The 16,997-nt window shown below is 46.5% G+C and overlaps 1 protein-coding gene across 1 annotated transcript in view; it reads left to right on the forward strand.

Moving 5' to 3' along the window:
• TOGARAM2 (TOG array regulator of axonemal microtubules 2) overlaps positions 1-16,997 on the forward strand; it is an 87,941-nt gene that overhangs the window by 37,816 nt on the left and 33,128 nt on the right. Inside the window, exons 6-9 of the mRNA XM_049904144.1 lie at positions 4,443-4,489; positions 7,528-7,694; positions 10,267-10,417; positions 10,655-10,819. Coding sequence (XP_049760101.1) covers positions 4,443-4,489; positions 7,528-7,694; positions 10,267-10,417; positions 10,655-10,819 — 530 coding nt within the window. The remainder of the gene's footprint in view (positions 1-4,442; positions 4,490-7,527; positions 7,695-10,266; positions 10,418-10,654; positions 10,820-16,997) is intronic.

Raw genomic sequence — 16,997 nt, forward strand, 5'->3', positions numbered from 1 at the left:
AAGGGATACTAAAAGTAAAATCATTATCATGTGGGTGGGAAGTCCACAAAACTTTTGGATCTAAAAGGAGTCTTTATACCCAAAAAGGCCGGGAATGTGTGGGGTTGAGGATCTCTGTATTTATGGCTTGTAAGTGGGGACAGATAGTGCTCTTCAGGTAGTGAGGAATCTCTCTGTGGTCCATCCACACTGCCGTCAGAGAAAGTGTGTGTGTCTGTGTGTGCTCCTGGCCTGTGGGGCAGCGTTGCGATTGTGTTCCTGCCAGCACTAACTTTTCTCCCGTTTCTTTAAGTCCTTTGCATACTGAATCCTTCCATTTCTCTCTAGGTTCTTCACTCAGTCCATCTCCCGTGCTGCTTTCCCTTCTGCTTGCACACATTTCCATGTCTTTCCAACCCTGTTGGGGTAGCTGTCTATGTACCCGCTGCTGGTTTTGGGTTCTCTGCTCCATTTTCACCATCAGCCTCAGGCAGGTGAGCTGCTCTGCTATCCTTCCTCCCATGTGACATCTCCTCCTTCTTTCCTGCTCAGACACCTACCTCTTCCTCATTCTGATAGGTGGTTATAGTGAGCCGGTAGCCCTAGACCAGTGGCCTCTCCTCTGATCTCATTATTCCCAACTTCCTTGCATTGTTTGAACTGTTATTGAGCCTTTGAACTTTTCTCTTCCTTGCCTTCTTGAACTTCTACCTGACCCTCAACCTTTTAGTCAGTCTCCTGGCCTTCATCCAGCTCTTAAATAGAATCTTCCTTGAAAATTTTCCTAGGGCCCTTTGCCCCATCTCTTCATTCTTCCCTGGTGCTCTTATCTGTGCCTGGGGTTTACGAGATCCCCTGGGTGCAGGTGACTTCTGCAAGTCCTCTCTAGCCCTGATGCCTCGCTAGAGGTCAGGCTCCCTCTGTGTTTCCATCCTACTGTTGGGCGTCTCTGGTGTTCTCCTGGCTGATGCAGATGTGTGTTATAGGGTCAGCAAGGAAAATATCCCGCTACTACGGCCAACACGGAGCTATTCATGTTTCTCCAAACTGTCTACCTCTCTTCCGAAAATAAAAATGTAAACAGAAACCCTAACCCTTTGCCATATATTTGAGTTGATCCTGACTCATGGCAGCCCCGTGTATGTGTCAGAGTAGAACTATGCTCCATAGGGTTTTCAGTGGTTGTGATTTTTTGGAAGTATATCGCCAGACCTTTCTTCCACGGTGCCATTGGGTGGGTTTGAACTGCCTCTTTCATGTGTAGATGAGCAAAAACCGTTTGTACCACCCAGGGACCTGTCTCCCTTTCAGGACCTCCTTGTCAAAGTGCAACCACTCTTCTTGGTCTTCAGAACTTGGCATCATCTTTGACTCCTGCCGCTGCTGTCTCTGGCTTGTAACAGATTGCCACATCCCTTTATGTCTTTCTTAAAACACACAAAAATACAAAACAAAAACAAAAACCCACCCCTCTATTGCCCTTCCTTTTCCTCTCAGTTTGCACTTCCCAGCTCCTTCTTGGCCCCTCGCAATATTCCCCAACCCGTCTCATTGCAGCCTTTTGCTCTCCATTTGAATTTTTTTTTTTTTTACCCAGCACAACAACCCCTCTGTGCACTGCACTTTTGGTGACTTCCTGTTGCCAAGAACTTAAAGAGCAGTCTCCTGGGTCTGATATTTAGGGCACATCCCCAGCCTGCCACTCCACACTTCTCCTCTTCTGCAGGAGCCTTCCTTCCCCTCCAGACCCACGGGGATGTGCTTTTCTGACTGGGAGCCTCCATCTGAGGGGCTGTCCCTCACACCATCCCTGCATGACTTTCACACTTGCCCCACCTGTTCAGTTTCTAGCATTCTTTCAGCCCCAATTTCACGTCTACTCTTGCTTGAAAGTCTTTGTTGCCTTCCTTGGAGTGACAAGGAGAGGAAGTGGCCTTCTCTGCCCTCTGTTCACATGGACTTCCTGACCCCCTTCCCTGGTTTATTTTATTTAACTTTTATTTAAACCTTATCCTGTTATTTAACTTGGAGCACTAGAGGGCATGGACTGTATTGAGACATATCTGTTGTTCCCTGGTGCTGATCATGGTGCTTGGCTTGGATTAGATACACAGTGAATATCTGCCCACCTGCTGTCAGGCTGTGGTGCCAGCTTCTCTCATTGACTCTGCGAGGCTCTCTAGCAAATGGGTGGGAAGGAGATCCTGTCACCATTTCATTCATTCATTTATTCACTCACTCTCTTGCTGTTTTAGTTATCTAGTGCTACTATAACAGAAATACCACAAGTGGATGGCTTTAACAAACAGAAATTTATTCTCACACAGTTTAGGAGGCTAGAAGTCTGAATTCAGTGTGCCAGATCCAAGGGAGGATTTCTCTGACAACTCTGGGGGAAGGTCCTTGTCATCAGTCTTCCCCTCGTCTAGGAGGTTCTCAGCACAGGGACCTCGTGTCCAAAGGACACACTTCGTTCCTGGCTCTTCTTTCTTGGTGGTATAAGATTCTTGTCCTCTCTGCTTGATTCTCTCTTTTATATCTCAAAAGAGATTGACTTAAGATACAACCTAATCCTGTGTATTGAGTCCTGGCTCATTAAAATAATTGCCCCTAATCCTACCTCATTAACATAACTGCCTTTAACCCTGCCTCATGAACGTCCTAGGGGTTAGGATTTTCAACATGTAGGATAATTACATCAGATCACAAAATGAAGGACAACCACAGAATACTGGGAATCATAGCGTAGCCAAGTTGACACACATTTTTTGGGGACACAATTCAATCTATAACAGTAACTCGTCCATCCATCCATTACTCACTTAAAAAGCACCTACTATGTGCCAGGTGCTGCTGCTACTGAAACAAAACTGAATAAGACAGTGCCTGTGCTCTAGGAGCCCATGAGAGAGATTTACAAGAAAATCAGTCAAAGTCTTGTGAGGTTAAGTGCTAAGATAAGAGGCTGCCCACCATGGTGGGGAGCCTAGTAGAAAACGATCTAAATTAGTCTGGGAAGACTTCTTGGGGGGTAAGGCCTGAGCTGAGCTTTGAAGGCTGAAGGGGAGTTTGCAAGACAAAGAAGAGGAGAGACATGAAGGAGGAGTGAGTGATGCAGAGGGCCAGAGGAGTTTGCATGGCTGCGCCTGTATTTGTGTGATACAGGTGGGTGAAGTAAGCTGGGTTGAAGGGCCTCATGTGCTAAACTTAGGAGTGAGAATTTTATCCTGAAGTAATGAGATGCTGGAGCTCTGGTGGCACAGTGGTTAAGAGCTCGGCTGCTAACCAAAAGGTTGGCAGTTCGAATCCACCAGCCACTCCTTGGAAACTCTATGGGGCAGTTCTACTCTGTCCTGTAGATTTGCTATGAGTCATAATCTACTCGATGGCAATGGATTTGTTTGTTTTTTTTTTTTTAATGAGGTGCCATCGAAGGCTTTTTGGTCTGGAGTGATTATCGGCTTTGATTTAGAAAGGCCACTTCGGCAACCCCAGAGTGACAGGGGCAGACAGAGTGTAAAAGGGAGGGGGTGAGTTGTCGCAGGAATCCAGGAGAGAAGCCATGGGCAGCTGGGCAGGGCCGAGTAGTGGGTCTATGATGGAGAGGGTGCAGGGGGGCTAGCAGTTGAAGGGGGAATGAGTGGGCTTGGTGACAGATAGGATGTGGGGAAAGATAGGGCGAGCTAGGGACCATGCTGGGGCTCCCCGCTTCAGTGACAGGGAGTTGGAGGAGAGACAGGCTAGGGGCAGTGGTGAGTCCATTTTCTGGTGGGTTCAACTTGCAGTGTCCTGAGACCTTGGGAGGTGTGTAGAGGCATCAGCCTGGAGCAGGGAGAGGGCTCTTGCAGGACACAGAGCTTTGCTGCTCCCATCCCTCTCCCAGGGTCTAGGGAAACCCTCAGGTGGTGGTGGGTTTCGGCAGAGGGAGGAGGGGCTGGAATGCCACATGGAGAAAGGCAGAGGTTCTGATGGGGAAGTCGGAATCGATTGGACGGCAATGGGTTTTGGTTTTGAGCTCTTGTGGGGTAGGGGCACTTTGGGAACTTGAGGCCACTCTCATCTGAGCTAGAGGTAATGATCTCTGTCTGCCGCATCTGCTCTCCCCCTGCTCCCCAAGCCCCACGGCCACAGCAGGGGAGGAGCTTCCTTTAGGGCTTGTAGTTTCCATGCAGATACTGCTCCCTGGGGAATCCATGGGATGCGCAGCCAGGAAATGGTGCTGAGAGCTGGTCTGGATGCCTTGCCTGGCCTGGTCTGGCGGTTGGTCACCCTGCTCTGGTGTTTGCATACCCCACTGGTTTGAACCCCTGGCCAAGAGCCTCCTCACAGGGCTACCCAGAGCCCCCTCCACAGTGTCCCCCGTCTCAGCTACCACCCTAGTCTGGAGCAACCTCAGGTCCCTCACAGCAGCACCTGCAGCTCGCCTTCTCTCATGGTGTTTTTTCCCTCCTCATTCTTTTAAGATTGGTTCGGGACAGTGTGCCTCAGGAGAAGATCCCTAAATCTCTGGGTACGTACTCCCTATGTTCACCCCCATTTGTTACTGGACTCTCTGCATTCCTGGGTGGAGACCTAATCCACTTTGTGTCCAGCCTCTCATTTTATGGACAGGAAAGTTGAAGTCGCCTGGGGCCTCACTGTAGGGTTAGTGCAGACCTGGATTGGTGTGTGTGTGTGTGTGTGTGTGTGTGTGTGTGTGTGTGTGTGTGTGTGTGTGTGTGTGTGTGTGTGTGTGTGTGTGTGTGTGTGTGTGTGTGTGTGTGTGTGTGTGTGTGTGTGTGTGTGTGTGTGTGTGTGTGTGTGTGTGTGTGTGTGTGTGTGTGTGTGTGTGTGTGTGTGTGTGTGTGTGTGTGTGTGTGTGTGTGTGTGTGTGTGCGCGCGCGCGCGCGCACGCAGAGAAGCAGCATTTATGGAGCCGGATTTGTGCAGGCTTGCCGGTTCATGCAGTCCCGATAAAGATAAGGTTATCCTCCTTTTACAGACAGGAGACACACCCGGGCTCAGAGAGCAGGACAGCTGCCCCAGCCTCACAGTACTTAGTGCGGCCCTGCCAGAATTTTTACCCATGGGAGTGGTAAGCCAATATGTGTAACATGCCTAGCATACAGTAGGGACTCAGATGGTGCTATCTGAAGCTGGGGGCCTTCCTAAATCTTGTGGTATTCTTACAACCCTTGCCTGGTCACCTGGCAGCACACCCTGTGCCCTTTGCCCTGCTTCTTTACTTTTGGGCAGGTGAAGACTCCCCAGCTTCTCTTCAACTTGGCTCCCTAGGCCGGGTTGCTGCAAGTGAGCTCAGGGCACCCCGAGGCCCCAAAGGCCAGCACTCTGGCCACATACTTCTGCTCCTTTTTGCCCCATTTTAAGCCAGCAGAGAAGTATTCCTCACTGGACTGAGAGAGAAATTAACCACATCCCACAAACCCCTTAGACAGGTGCAGAGGTTTAAAGGTTTAAATGTCAGGAGATTAGGGCCAGCCCCAGAATAAAGTGAGACAGGGGGCGGGGACAGCCCTGAATAGAAGTGAAGCGAGGGGCGGGGCCAGCCCTGGAATGGAAGAGAGGCCGGGGGTGGCTGGAGACTAAGGCTTAGAGAGGCTCTTTGATGAGACCGGAGGGGTTCTTCTTTAGAGGATAATGTAACTCTGTGGGGAAACCCTGGTAGCATAGCGGTTAAAAGCTACGGCTGCTAACTAAAAAGGTTGGCAGTTGGAATCCCTCAGCCGCTCCTTGGAAACCTTATGGGGCAGTTCTACTCGGTCCTGTAGGGTAGCTATGAGTCAGAATCTACTCGACGGCAACGGGTTTGGTTTTGGTTTGGTAACTCTATGGAGAGACTGGAGGGGTGGCTGGAGGGCAGGTGTGGGTGCAGGGACCTGGGTGGGCTGGAAGCAATTGCTGTATTGGTGGCAGAAGGGGGAGGAGTCACCCTGCCTTCCCCGCAGGTCATTCTGCTGATCAGCTCAGCAGATGGGTCAGTTGGCAAGAGGGGGAGCCTGTTGCCCAAGAGTGCCCCAGGATCAAGGCACAAAGTTGGGCCTGTGAGGCAGGCCTGGTCCAGAAACCCCTGTGACAGCTGCCCCTGCCCGGCCCCCTGGGCCAGGCTGCAACGGGAAGCTCTGTCACCCCAAGTGCTGGATGGAGCTGGTCCTGAGAATGCTGTTGTGGAAATTTCAGCCAGGAGCCATCAGTAACGACCCCCTCCTCTGGCTCACCAGACCTGCTGCTTGAGAACAAGTTCCTCAGGGTCTGGGGCAAGGGGCCTTAGACAGGGCTTTCTAGGGTGTCTCTCAGAGGTGTAGGTAAAGGGGCGGGGTACAAAACAGCAGAGTCCTTAAGGGCAATTGCTGTGCTGGTGGCAGAAGGGGGTGGAGTCTCCCCAGCCAGCTTCCCCCAGGTCACTCTGCTAATCAGCTCTGACCCTCCAGTTGTCACCTGTGGATAACCTGCTCATCCCATGGGACTGGTGAGTCAATACGTGTAATGTGCTTAGCACATAATAGGGACTCACATGGTATTATCTGAAGCTGGGGACTGCCTTGAATCTTGTGACATTCTTACAGTCCTTGCCCTGGTCACCTGGCACCGGACACTGTACCCTTTGCCCTGCCCCTCACTTTTGCGCAGATGGAGACTCCACCAGCTCCTCTTCACTCTGGGCCCTTGGTCCTTCTTTCAAGTCTGGCACTTCCTGCACCAAGCAGAGGGATCTTTTGCAGAAGGCATGGGTGGGGCAGAGGTCCAGAACCCCAGATGGTGGCTCCCTACCCAGAGGACTCCTGATTTGCAGGTTTACCAGAGGACAAATTTGTGATTGGGAGAAACCGTTTAACATAAAAAAGGAAGTTAATGAACCTGCCCCACCTTGCCTTCATAATAAGACAGGTCCTTTTAACATCCATTGATTGGGAAAATGGAGACTGACAGAGATACAATGGACTTAATGTCATCTGGAAATGAATTTGTATTTTATCAACCACAAGATCATTCAATGGTCAGTGGGCCTCAGCTTTACCAACTGTGAAATGAGAGGGTTGGACTAGCAGTAGTTCTCAGGCCCTTCCAGCTTTAGCCTTGAACTTTGCGCCATAGATTCAGACAAGCTCTCGTGGTACTTAATGCTCAGTGTGCCCATTTTATTTCTTCTCTTCCTGAGGCACATACCTTCCAGGGAAGATAAAGCTTACTATTCTCAGTCATTATCTTGAACTTAGCAAGTATGTGAGCTAACAGATCTGTTTTGTGCCCAGCCTCCCACCCCTCCCCTGTCTTAGAATAGACATGGAGTAATTGTTGAATGAAGGCATGGAAGGATGTTGCTCCTTAGGCAGCCAGTTCTGTGTCTGCCAATGCTGCTTTATAGACTACATTTAACTTGTGTCTTTCTCCACCAAAGGGGTGTTTTGCAGAAGAATTGAGGGTGGAGGGCTTAGGCAGTAATTTTACACCAACTGTAGGATTATAGAGGCCCAGGGATAGACCAAAGGGATGGCTGCTGCTTCAGGGTGCTGGGTTTCCTCAGCTCCATTTTTGTTCTTGACTCCTCAGAGCCAAGACTGTCAGCCCCAGTGGTCAGAGACAGGTCTGCCGCTGCTGAGAAGCCTGCTCTGCCTTCATCTCAGTCTGCTCCTACGCTGACAGCCTTCTCCTTCAGCCATGCCAAAGAAGCCCCTCCTTTGCTAAAAGAAGAGGATCAGAAGGAGAGCAGCACCAAGGTATCTGAAGCCAGGAGAGGAGGAGGTGGGGTCAAAGTGGACTACTGGATGAGTGCCAGCATGTTTCTTAAATAGCCAAGCATGGGAAGAGCTTATGGAAAATGGAGGAGAGCAAGGAAAAGCCCCAAGGCAACTGCCCCTAGTACTTAAGGCTAGAACCTTAGAACTGTAGATTGGTTTGGGGGTGAGGGCTGAAGAAAGAAAGAGAAATAAGAGAGAAAGATAGGGTGGATTCTGGATGAAGGGAAGGGTAAAGTAGGGAGCGGCAAGGGAGGGATGAGGGAAGAAGGGAGGACACAAGGAGGTCACACAGTTTGGAAGGAAGCAGGATGTGGGGGAAAGCACAACAGGGCTTAGGTGAACCAAGTTGCGTAATTTGAGCCAGCACCCAAAATAGCAACCAAGAGGCAGCTGACTCAGAGGCGGACAGCCAAAGGCTGTGCTTGACAGGCTGAGAAATACCTTGTACTTCTAAGGTGACCTTGGGGAGGTGGTTTCTCCTCCCTGGTCTGGGAGAATTTAGCAAAACTTGAAGAGTCATTGTTATGGGGGGCATGTGTGCAAACACAACCTGGAAGCCTACTATGTGCATGTATTATGTTAGAAAATGGGATTCAGTGATGACTATGACAAGTCCAGTCACCACATACCTCCCACTCCAACGAGAGTGACAGAATGTGAAACAAAATATGTAATTGAGTGCAATGAAATAACTTCATCTTCCACTCCACCTTCCACTCACTCCCATAGTTGTACCATAGACCTTGGGATTGCCAACAACTTCATCTTCTCCGTTATCTAAATTTCAGGCATCCCATTCTGTTACTACCATCTCCTAGTGTTCTAACTCAATCCGTCTAATACCTCAACTCCAGCATTTGTCCCCTTTCTTACATCAGCAATATTCTCCTTTTGACTGGATCATTCCCACTAGCATATTAGAGTTCTGTTATCTCTTTCATCTTAGTAAAACACAACCAAAACTCTTGCCACATCTCTCTTCCCATTCTCTCCTGAGCCTAGTCCAATTTGGCTTTAGTCCTCACTGCCCCACTAAAACTGTCCATGTTGGGGTCATCAGTGACCTCTACCTTCCCAAATGCAGTCACGCCTCAGTCCTCTTCTAACCTGACCCATCAGTTGCTATTGATACAGCTGTCACTCATTCCTATTGAAAATTTCCATCTAGGGGTGGAGGCAAAGAGATGGCTTTTTTCTTGCCTCTCTGCCTATATCAAAGGCCAGCTCAACCCTCCTTTGCTGCCCACTCCTCATCTTCCTAACCTCTAGATGCTGGAGTCCCCCAGGGATCAGTCCTCTGGCCTCTTCCCCAGTTATACTTACCCGCCCCCGGGCGACTCAGTCCAGTCCATGGCTTTCAGTACCATCTATATGCTGAGGACTCCCAAATTTCCCTTTCTAGCCCAGACCTCTGATCTCCAGATGCATATATTTAACGGCTACTCAGTATCTCCACTTAGGTATATAATTGATATTTCAACCTTACCATGTTCAAAACTCAACTTTTGAATATTCACTCCCTGACACTTCCTCTTTCTCCGGGGCTTCCCCATCAGTGAATGGCAGTAAAAGGCAACTCCAGAATTCTAGTTGCTCATGTTAAAATCTTGGGCCCATCCTTGGTTCCTCTCTTTCTCTCTTACCCCACACCTCATACATCAGCAAAAGCAGTGGGGTACAGGGAACTCTTGCTTCTATTTTTACAACTTCTTATGAGTCTAACTATTTTCAAATAGTTATTTAAAAACAATCAAATAAACAAACAAACAACTCAGAGGACTCACCACCCTCCTCTCAGAATGAAATTCAAATCATGTCACTCCTCTGCCTAAAACCCCCAATGGCTTCTCATCTCCCTCAGAGAAAAATCCCAAGTCCTTACCATGGACTACAAGGCCCAGTGTGCTTCCTCTGCTTAGGACAAGTCTGCCTTAGAAATCGTCTGGCCTGCACCCTCACCTCACGTATGTCTCTGCTTATATCTCACCCCCTCAGGGAGTCCCTCTTGGCTTTCCTATCTAAAAGGAAGCCCTGTCACCCTCTGTCTCCTTACTTTTCTTTTAGCACTTTTTCCCTGGCATTGCAGACTGGTCATCATGTTGCTCTTTGGGAGTAAGGATTCTCTCTTTTTCACTCACTCCCAGAACAGCGATAGCAGGCACATAGGAAGCACTCATGTTTTTGTCAATTGAATTTGTTGACTGAATGAATGAAAGTACAGAGAAGAAATGCATGACTGCCTGGGCATGGGGACCAGGGGTGGTTCTGGGAGAAGGAGACATCTGAATAGGGTTCCGAAGGATGGCCACAGTTGGGTGGAACTTCTTAGAAGTGGCCTTAAGGGCACTGTTGCAGGCCTCAGACAGTGCAGGAGCCGTGGAAAAGAAGGACCCTCAGGCAGTCAGTGTGGAGACAGAACCAGAACAATGTGTCTCGGAATGGCCTGGCTTGTTCTGGCCTGTTTGCCTTCCTAAATGTTTTGTGTGCTCTGGGCCCTGGGGGTGGAGCTGGATCCCCAAGGGTAATAGAGTTTTCCTTGAACTTGTGCCAGATCCAAGTCACCATCTCCAAGTCTGCCCAGGAGAAGATGCGGCTGAAGCAGATGAAGGAAATAGAGTTGTTTCGGAGGGCAAAGGAGCCAGAGCAGGCAAGGGAGCTTGCTGCCCAGAGCCTGGGCTCCCGGAGAGCCTTGATGAAGGAAGGTACTGGGTGCCTAGGGATGGGACTCCCACAGCCTGGGGGAACATCTTGGCCAACTCCTGGGTTCTCAGCCCTCCCAAAGAGAGACTGCCCCAGCCCCTCAGCCTCCTCATCCTGAGATGAACAGGAAACCATGCCTACCCTCTCATAGCCCACGGATGGGCCTGTTTCCAGAGGTGGACATGAGGCAGGAGCAGGCAGAAATCGGCTCAGCCCTAGGATTTCCTCTGCCTCCACAGGCCTCCTTCCTCTCCGGGGCAGCGGGACCCAGTCTGTGCCCAATGGGCTTAGCAGCACACGCAGAAACAACATCGGCATCATCCCGAGGAAGCGGGCCAACCGATCCTCACTCCCCAGCATCTCCATCAGCAAGCAGGAGCCCAGCTTTGCCCGCCATGCTTCAGGTGGGGCTCAGACCCAATTGCCTGGGGCAGATGTCCCCTCCCTGTGTTGTGCCTCAGGATGCTTAGGGGATAGCAAAGTGGCCTGGCTGCTCTGCTTCAGCCTGTTGCCCATGTTAGGCCAGGGGGCAGCCTGGGGTGGTGGTCACCTTGAGAGAGAGAGAAGCCTGTGCCTGGGACTTGTAAGCATCTGTGGGTTGAGCTGGGGATCCAGGACATCACAATTGTGGTGGAGGTCAAGGCAGGTATGCCCAGCTTGTGTGACATGTCCTAAAGGAGCCTCAAGAGCAACAGGACCGAAAGATGCTGGAAAACAGCATCCAAGGAACTAGCTGGAAATTCCAGAAAGAGGGGATTTGAGGGAGATGTTGGTTTCCTGCCTGCTGGGTCATAAAATGTCAGGGCTGGACCATGCTGTTTACAAGTGGGGATCAGAGGAGCCCAAAGGCTTCACTCGGGGAGGCACCAGAGGTGAGACCCTGTCTTCATTTTACCAGAGGAACTTCTATCTTACCAAAATTTTTTGTACACTGGACACTCATGTGAGATTCCATTTGAAAAGATTTTGCTACTAAAAAACATTTGAAAACAATCAGCCTGGTTCAGAATGTCTTTAAGGGTGAGATATGGACAATGATGGCAGACTAGAGCATCATTTTGATGCTGTAGATAGATAATTTTGACTCACCTCCCTTTTAAGTTCTCTTTAGATCCTTTTGATTTCATCAAGTAGAAAGTCTTGGTGCTAGTTTTTAGCACCTCTCTACGACTTGGGAATCTTACTTTTTTAATAAAGAGAGCCTCCTTCAGGCTCAGAGACATCAGTGGGTGGCTGTAATTTTATAGCTAGGGTTTATAACATTTTTTTTTTAATTATAAATATTTGTCATATTTATAGCAAATATTATTGGTCTGCCAATTATAGTAGTGACATAAATTTCCCTTTAAAATAAATTTACTTAGGATTTGAAAAGTGGGTTAATTTGAGGAAAAGTACAATGTAAATAAAAGTACAGGTAATTCAGAGATATGGCAAAAAATCATCCAGATGGCAATTGAATGCTTGACACTTAGAAAACATTGCTTTATCTTAGCAAACTCACTCATTTTGTAGATAGCAAAACTGAGACATAAGTTCACTCAAGGTGAGTGTGGTATGTAGGGTCTAAAACCTCAGCTCATGACTCTTGATATACAGGTAGTCCCTGATTTACAACAGGGTTCTTTTCTGACGACTCCATCATAAGTTGGCTCTGACATAAGTCAAATAACCTCTTTTTTTTTTTTTTTTTTTTTTAGTATTCATTATTATTGCCTTTTATTATCAGTATCTTTATAAATCTGGCAGTGTTTCGAACAGTGCATCATAAAATCGAACATCTGCAAGCGAACATCTGAGAATGACAGCATCAGCAAATTATGTGCTGCAACATTATTACTAACAATAAGTTTTATGAAAACAAAAACAAAAATGGATAGTCGTCAAGTGCGGTTCGTTGTAACTTGAGCACATTGTAAGTCAGGGAACCTGTAGTATAGTGTGTTGTTGCTTCCCATTATGTAAACTGTGTAAATGCTCGGCAGCTGACCTAAAGGTTGGCAGTTAGAACTAACCCAGAGGCACTTCAGAAGAAAGGCCTGGTATTCTACTTCTGAAAAATCAGCCATTAAAAACCCTATGGAGCACAGTTCTGCTCTGACACGCATGGGGTTTCCATGAGTTGGAATCACCTCAATGGCAACTGGTTTTTATGTGTGTGTGTGTGTGGGTATGTGCATTTGAAAGAAATAAGACCTTTAGGCAGACTGAATTGTAGTAGGTAAAAAACAAACCAACTGGAGGAATCCTAAGATGGTAGCCTAGTAGTGAAACAAATATGGATGACAGTATTGGAATTCGAGCATCAATAGAAAGGATACAGAATTGGGTCAAACATCAACTGGAAAATGAAACTGAGTGAGAACAGCAAATAAGGAGAGAAATAAGGAGGAGGTACCCTGCCAACTGGCCAGCACAACGTGGACATCTTGAGACACAGCCAGCAGTGATCCCAGCTGAGGAGCATAGGAAGGCAGCATCATGGAGCACCAAAGAAAAGACAGAGAAACTATGAAGATGCACTCTGAGCAAAGCAAGGTACCGATTACTGCCTGTGCCCAGCAAGAATAGCACAGACATCCCCACCCAGTGACCATAGGAGTGTGTTCTCCCTCTCCCCACCCTCTTGGTGATTGGTGGCATGAACCCCCACACATCCCTACTGCTCCAGCTACCAGGGACCTTGGTATGAGCTCCTCTAATTTTTTTCTTTTTCTTTTTCCCTCCCCCCACCCAGTCTTGTCTACTGCCCTCCCTCCCCACCCCCTACACCTGCCTAGTGGACAGTGGTGTAGAGAAAGAGCATGCTTCAGAAGCCTCCTCCATCTGTCCTTTGCAGGAGAGAGCACCTGCTTACTCCCCACACTCCCCAGCTGTTTGCTCCAACCCTCCCCCACCACTGGAGAGAGCACCTGTGCCCTCTCCATCCATCTGCCTAGCCATTGCCCAACCTGCACACACCTCAGCTGGCTGCCCCAACCCTCCCCTGCCAAAGAGAGTATCTGCACACTGCCCCTCCTCCACTGGAGAGAGCGCTTATACACACTCTGGCTGGTTGCCCCACTCCTCCCCCACTGCAGAGTGCCTGCACACTTCCCAGCTCCAAGCTTAGCCCTTCCCGCACAGGAGAGACTGCCTTTGTGCTCCCCAGCTGCATGCCCCGCCCCTCCCTGCCCCTTGCCCACTGTCCCATCGAGCAGGCAGAGGGAGCACCTCCATGATTGTGAGCATTCCTGTGCCACTGCACCGGAGAGAGATGGCACCCAGTGGTCAGCACCCGTCCAGCACGCCGACAGATGTCTCTCATGCACAGTGAGCAGCGACATGGGCTTGCCCTGTATACCACAGTCACACCCACCTGGAGACAGGTGGTGAATAGTCCTGTGCTGCCAGATGAAGGATCAGCAAAGCACCTGACCCACCCACACTGATATATCAAAACAAAACAAAAAATCATAAATAAATAACACCTTAATGCCTTGGAGACAGCAGACAATATGAAATCATTTAAAGAAACAGGACAAGATGGCTCAAGCAAATGACCAAAATAAACAGGCAGAACACCTTCCTGAGGAAGAAACAGTAATGGAATTACCTAATAAGGAATTCAAAAGTCTTATATACAGGGTCGTTAAACAGATCAAGGAGAACACAGACAAAACCACCGAAAACACAGCCAAAACCCTAGAAGAATTCAGAAAAACAATATAAGAACAAAATGACAAAATAAATAGATAACTAGAAACCATCCAAAAGCAGCCAATAGAAATCCAAGAGATTAACAAAAAAATTTCAGAAATAGATAACTCAATGGAAGGACATAGGAGTAGAATTGAATCGATGGAAGACAGAATCAGTGAGAAGGACAGATCCCTCGATACGAATTTGTTTGAGAAACATTCAGAAGAAAAGAAAGAAGAAAAATGAAGAAAGCCTAAGAGCTATGTGGGACACTATCAAGAAGAATAACTTACATGTGATAGGAATCCCACAACAGGAGGAGACAAAAAAAAGCATGGAAAAATTTTTTGAAGAATTGCTGGCAGAAAACTTCCCTAATATCATGAAAAATGAGAAGATATCCATCCAAGAAGCTCAACAAACCCCATATAGGATAGACCCCAGAAAGAAAGTCACCAAGAAATGTCAGAATCAAACTTTCCAAAACCAAGAACAAACCAAGAATCCGGAGAGCAGCTCAGGAAAACTGAACTGTCACCTACAAAGGGGAACCAATAAGACTAAGCTCTGATTTCTCAGCAGAAACTGTGTTGGCAAGAACATAAAACTCTGAAAGAAAAAACTGCCAACCAAGAATTTTATATATCCAGCAAAATTGTCTCTCAAATACAATGGCAAAATAAGAGCATTTCCAGATAAACAAAAATCGAAGGAATTTGTAAAAGCCAGACTACCCTTACAAGAAATGTTAAAGGGAATCCTTTGGTCAGAGAAACAAAAACGCAAGACAACAACCTGAGATTAAGACACATTAAGTGTCACCCAAATACCAACGAAGACAAAGAATTCTCAAAAATAAATTAAAGCTACAAGATGGAAAAAGAGGGAACTAGAAATGTCAATCTGTAAATGACAACAACTTCAAAATAAAAGAGGGAATAAATGGTGTAGTTACAGAACTTCCACGTGGAGAGGGAGTCAAGGCAATATCAAGATATAACAGACTGTTTTAAACCTAGGAAGATGAAGGTAAATTTCAGGGTAATCACAAAGAAAATTAATAATCCTATTTGCCAAAAAAAAGAAATGAAGAAGAAAGCCATGAAGACTCAATAAACAGAAAATCAACAACAATGAAGGAAAAGAAAAGAAACTCCATAAGCAAAAAGAACTCAGTACAGAAAAGCAAGGGGAACAAAGACACTGTCAACACCACACACGCAAAAAAAGGATAACAAAATGACAGGAGTTAATTTGTACCTATTGATAATCACACTAAATGTAAATGAGTTAAATGCACCAGTCAAAGACAGAGTGGATAAAAAAAGATGACCCATCAATATGTTGTCTACAAGAGACACATCTTAGACACAAACATATAAATAAGCTAAAAACCAGTGAATAGAAAAAATATATATCAAACAAACAGTAACCAAAAAAGAGGAGTGGCATGTTAATCTCTGATAAAACAGAATTTAAGGCAAAATCCATCGCAAAAGACAAGGAAAGGCATTATATAATGATCAAAGGCTCAATTCACCAAGAAGACATAACCATAAAAAATATATACACACCCAATGACAGGGCATCGAAATGCATAAAACAAACTCTAACAGCATTGAAAAGAGAAATAGTAGGAGACTTCAACACACCACTTTTGGTGAAGAACAGGTCAACTAGAAAGAAATGCAACAAAGACACAGAAGAGCCAATTGCCACAATCACCAACTTGACTTCATAGACGTATACAGAACGGTTCACCCACCAGCGGCAAAGTATACATTCTTTTCCAACACACATGGATCGTTCTCCAGAATAAACCACATTTTAGGGCACAACGCAAGCCTCAATAAAATCCAAAGCATCAAAATAATACAAAGCATTTTTTCTGATCACAATGCTATAAATGTTGAAATCATTAACAAGAAGAGCAAGGGGGAAAAAAAAATCAAATACATGGAAATTGAATAACACCTTGCTTAAAATCCACTGGGTAATAGAAGAAATCAAAGACAGAATCCAAAAATTCCTAAAATCAAATGAGAATGAAAACACTTCTTACCAAAACCTTTGGGACACAACAAAAGCAGTGTTCAGAAGACAATTTATAGCAATAAATGCACACATCAAAAAAGAAGAAAGGGCCAAAATCAAAACATTAACCCTACAACTTGAACAAATAGAGCAGCAAAAGAAGCCCACAGGCACTAGAAAAAAGGCAATAATAAAGATTAGAGCAGAAATAAATTAGCAAACAGAAAAATAATAGAAAGAATCAACAAGACCAGAACTTGATTCTTTGAAAGGATCAATAAAATCAACAAACCACTGGCCAAATTGACAAAATAAAAGCAGGAGAGGAAGCAAACAACTCATATAAGAAATGAGATGGGTGGTATAACAACAGAACCAAGTGAAATAAAAAAGATCATAACTGAATACTATGAAAAATTGTACACCAACAAATTTGAAAACCTAAAGGGCATGGACAAATTTCCAGAAACACATTACCGACCTAAACTAACACAAAGTGAGGTAGGTAAACTGAACAGGCCCATAACAAAAGAGATTGAAGAGGTAATTAAAAAAACTCCCAACTTCCCTCCCCTACCGCCACCAAAAAAAAAAAAAAAAAAAAAGCCCTGGGCTAGATGGCTTCACTGGAGAATTCTACCAAACATTCAGAGAAAAGCCCACACCTACTCAAACTATTTCAGAACATAGAGAAGGAAGGAATACTCCTGAACTCACTCTATGTAGCCAGCATAACTCTGATACTAAAGCCAGGCAAAGACACCACAAGAAAAAAAAAAAATTTATAGACCAATATCCTTCATGAATATAGACACAAAAATTCTCAACAAAATTCTGTTGCTGTGTTGTTAGATGTTGTCGAGTTGG

This window comes from Elephas maximus, chromosome 12 (genome assembly GCF_024166365.1).
Source record: "Elephas maximus indicus isolate mEleMax1 chromosome 12, mEleMax1 primary haplotype, whole genome shotgun sequence".
Lineage (NCBI taxonomy): Eukaryota > Metazoa > Chordata > Mammalia > Proboscidea > Elephantidae > Elephas > Elephas maximus.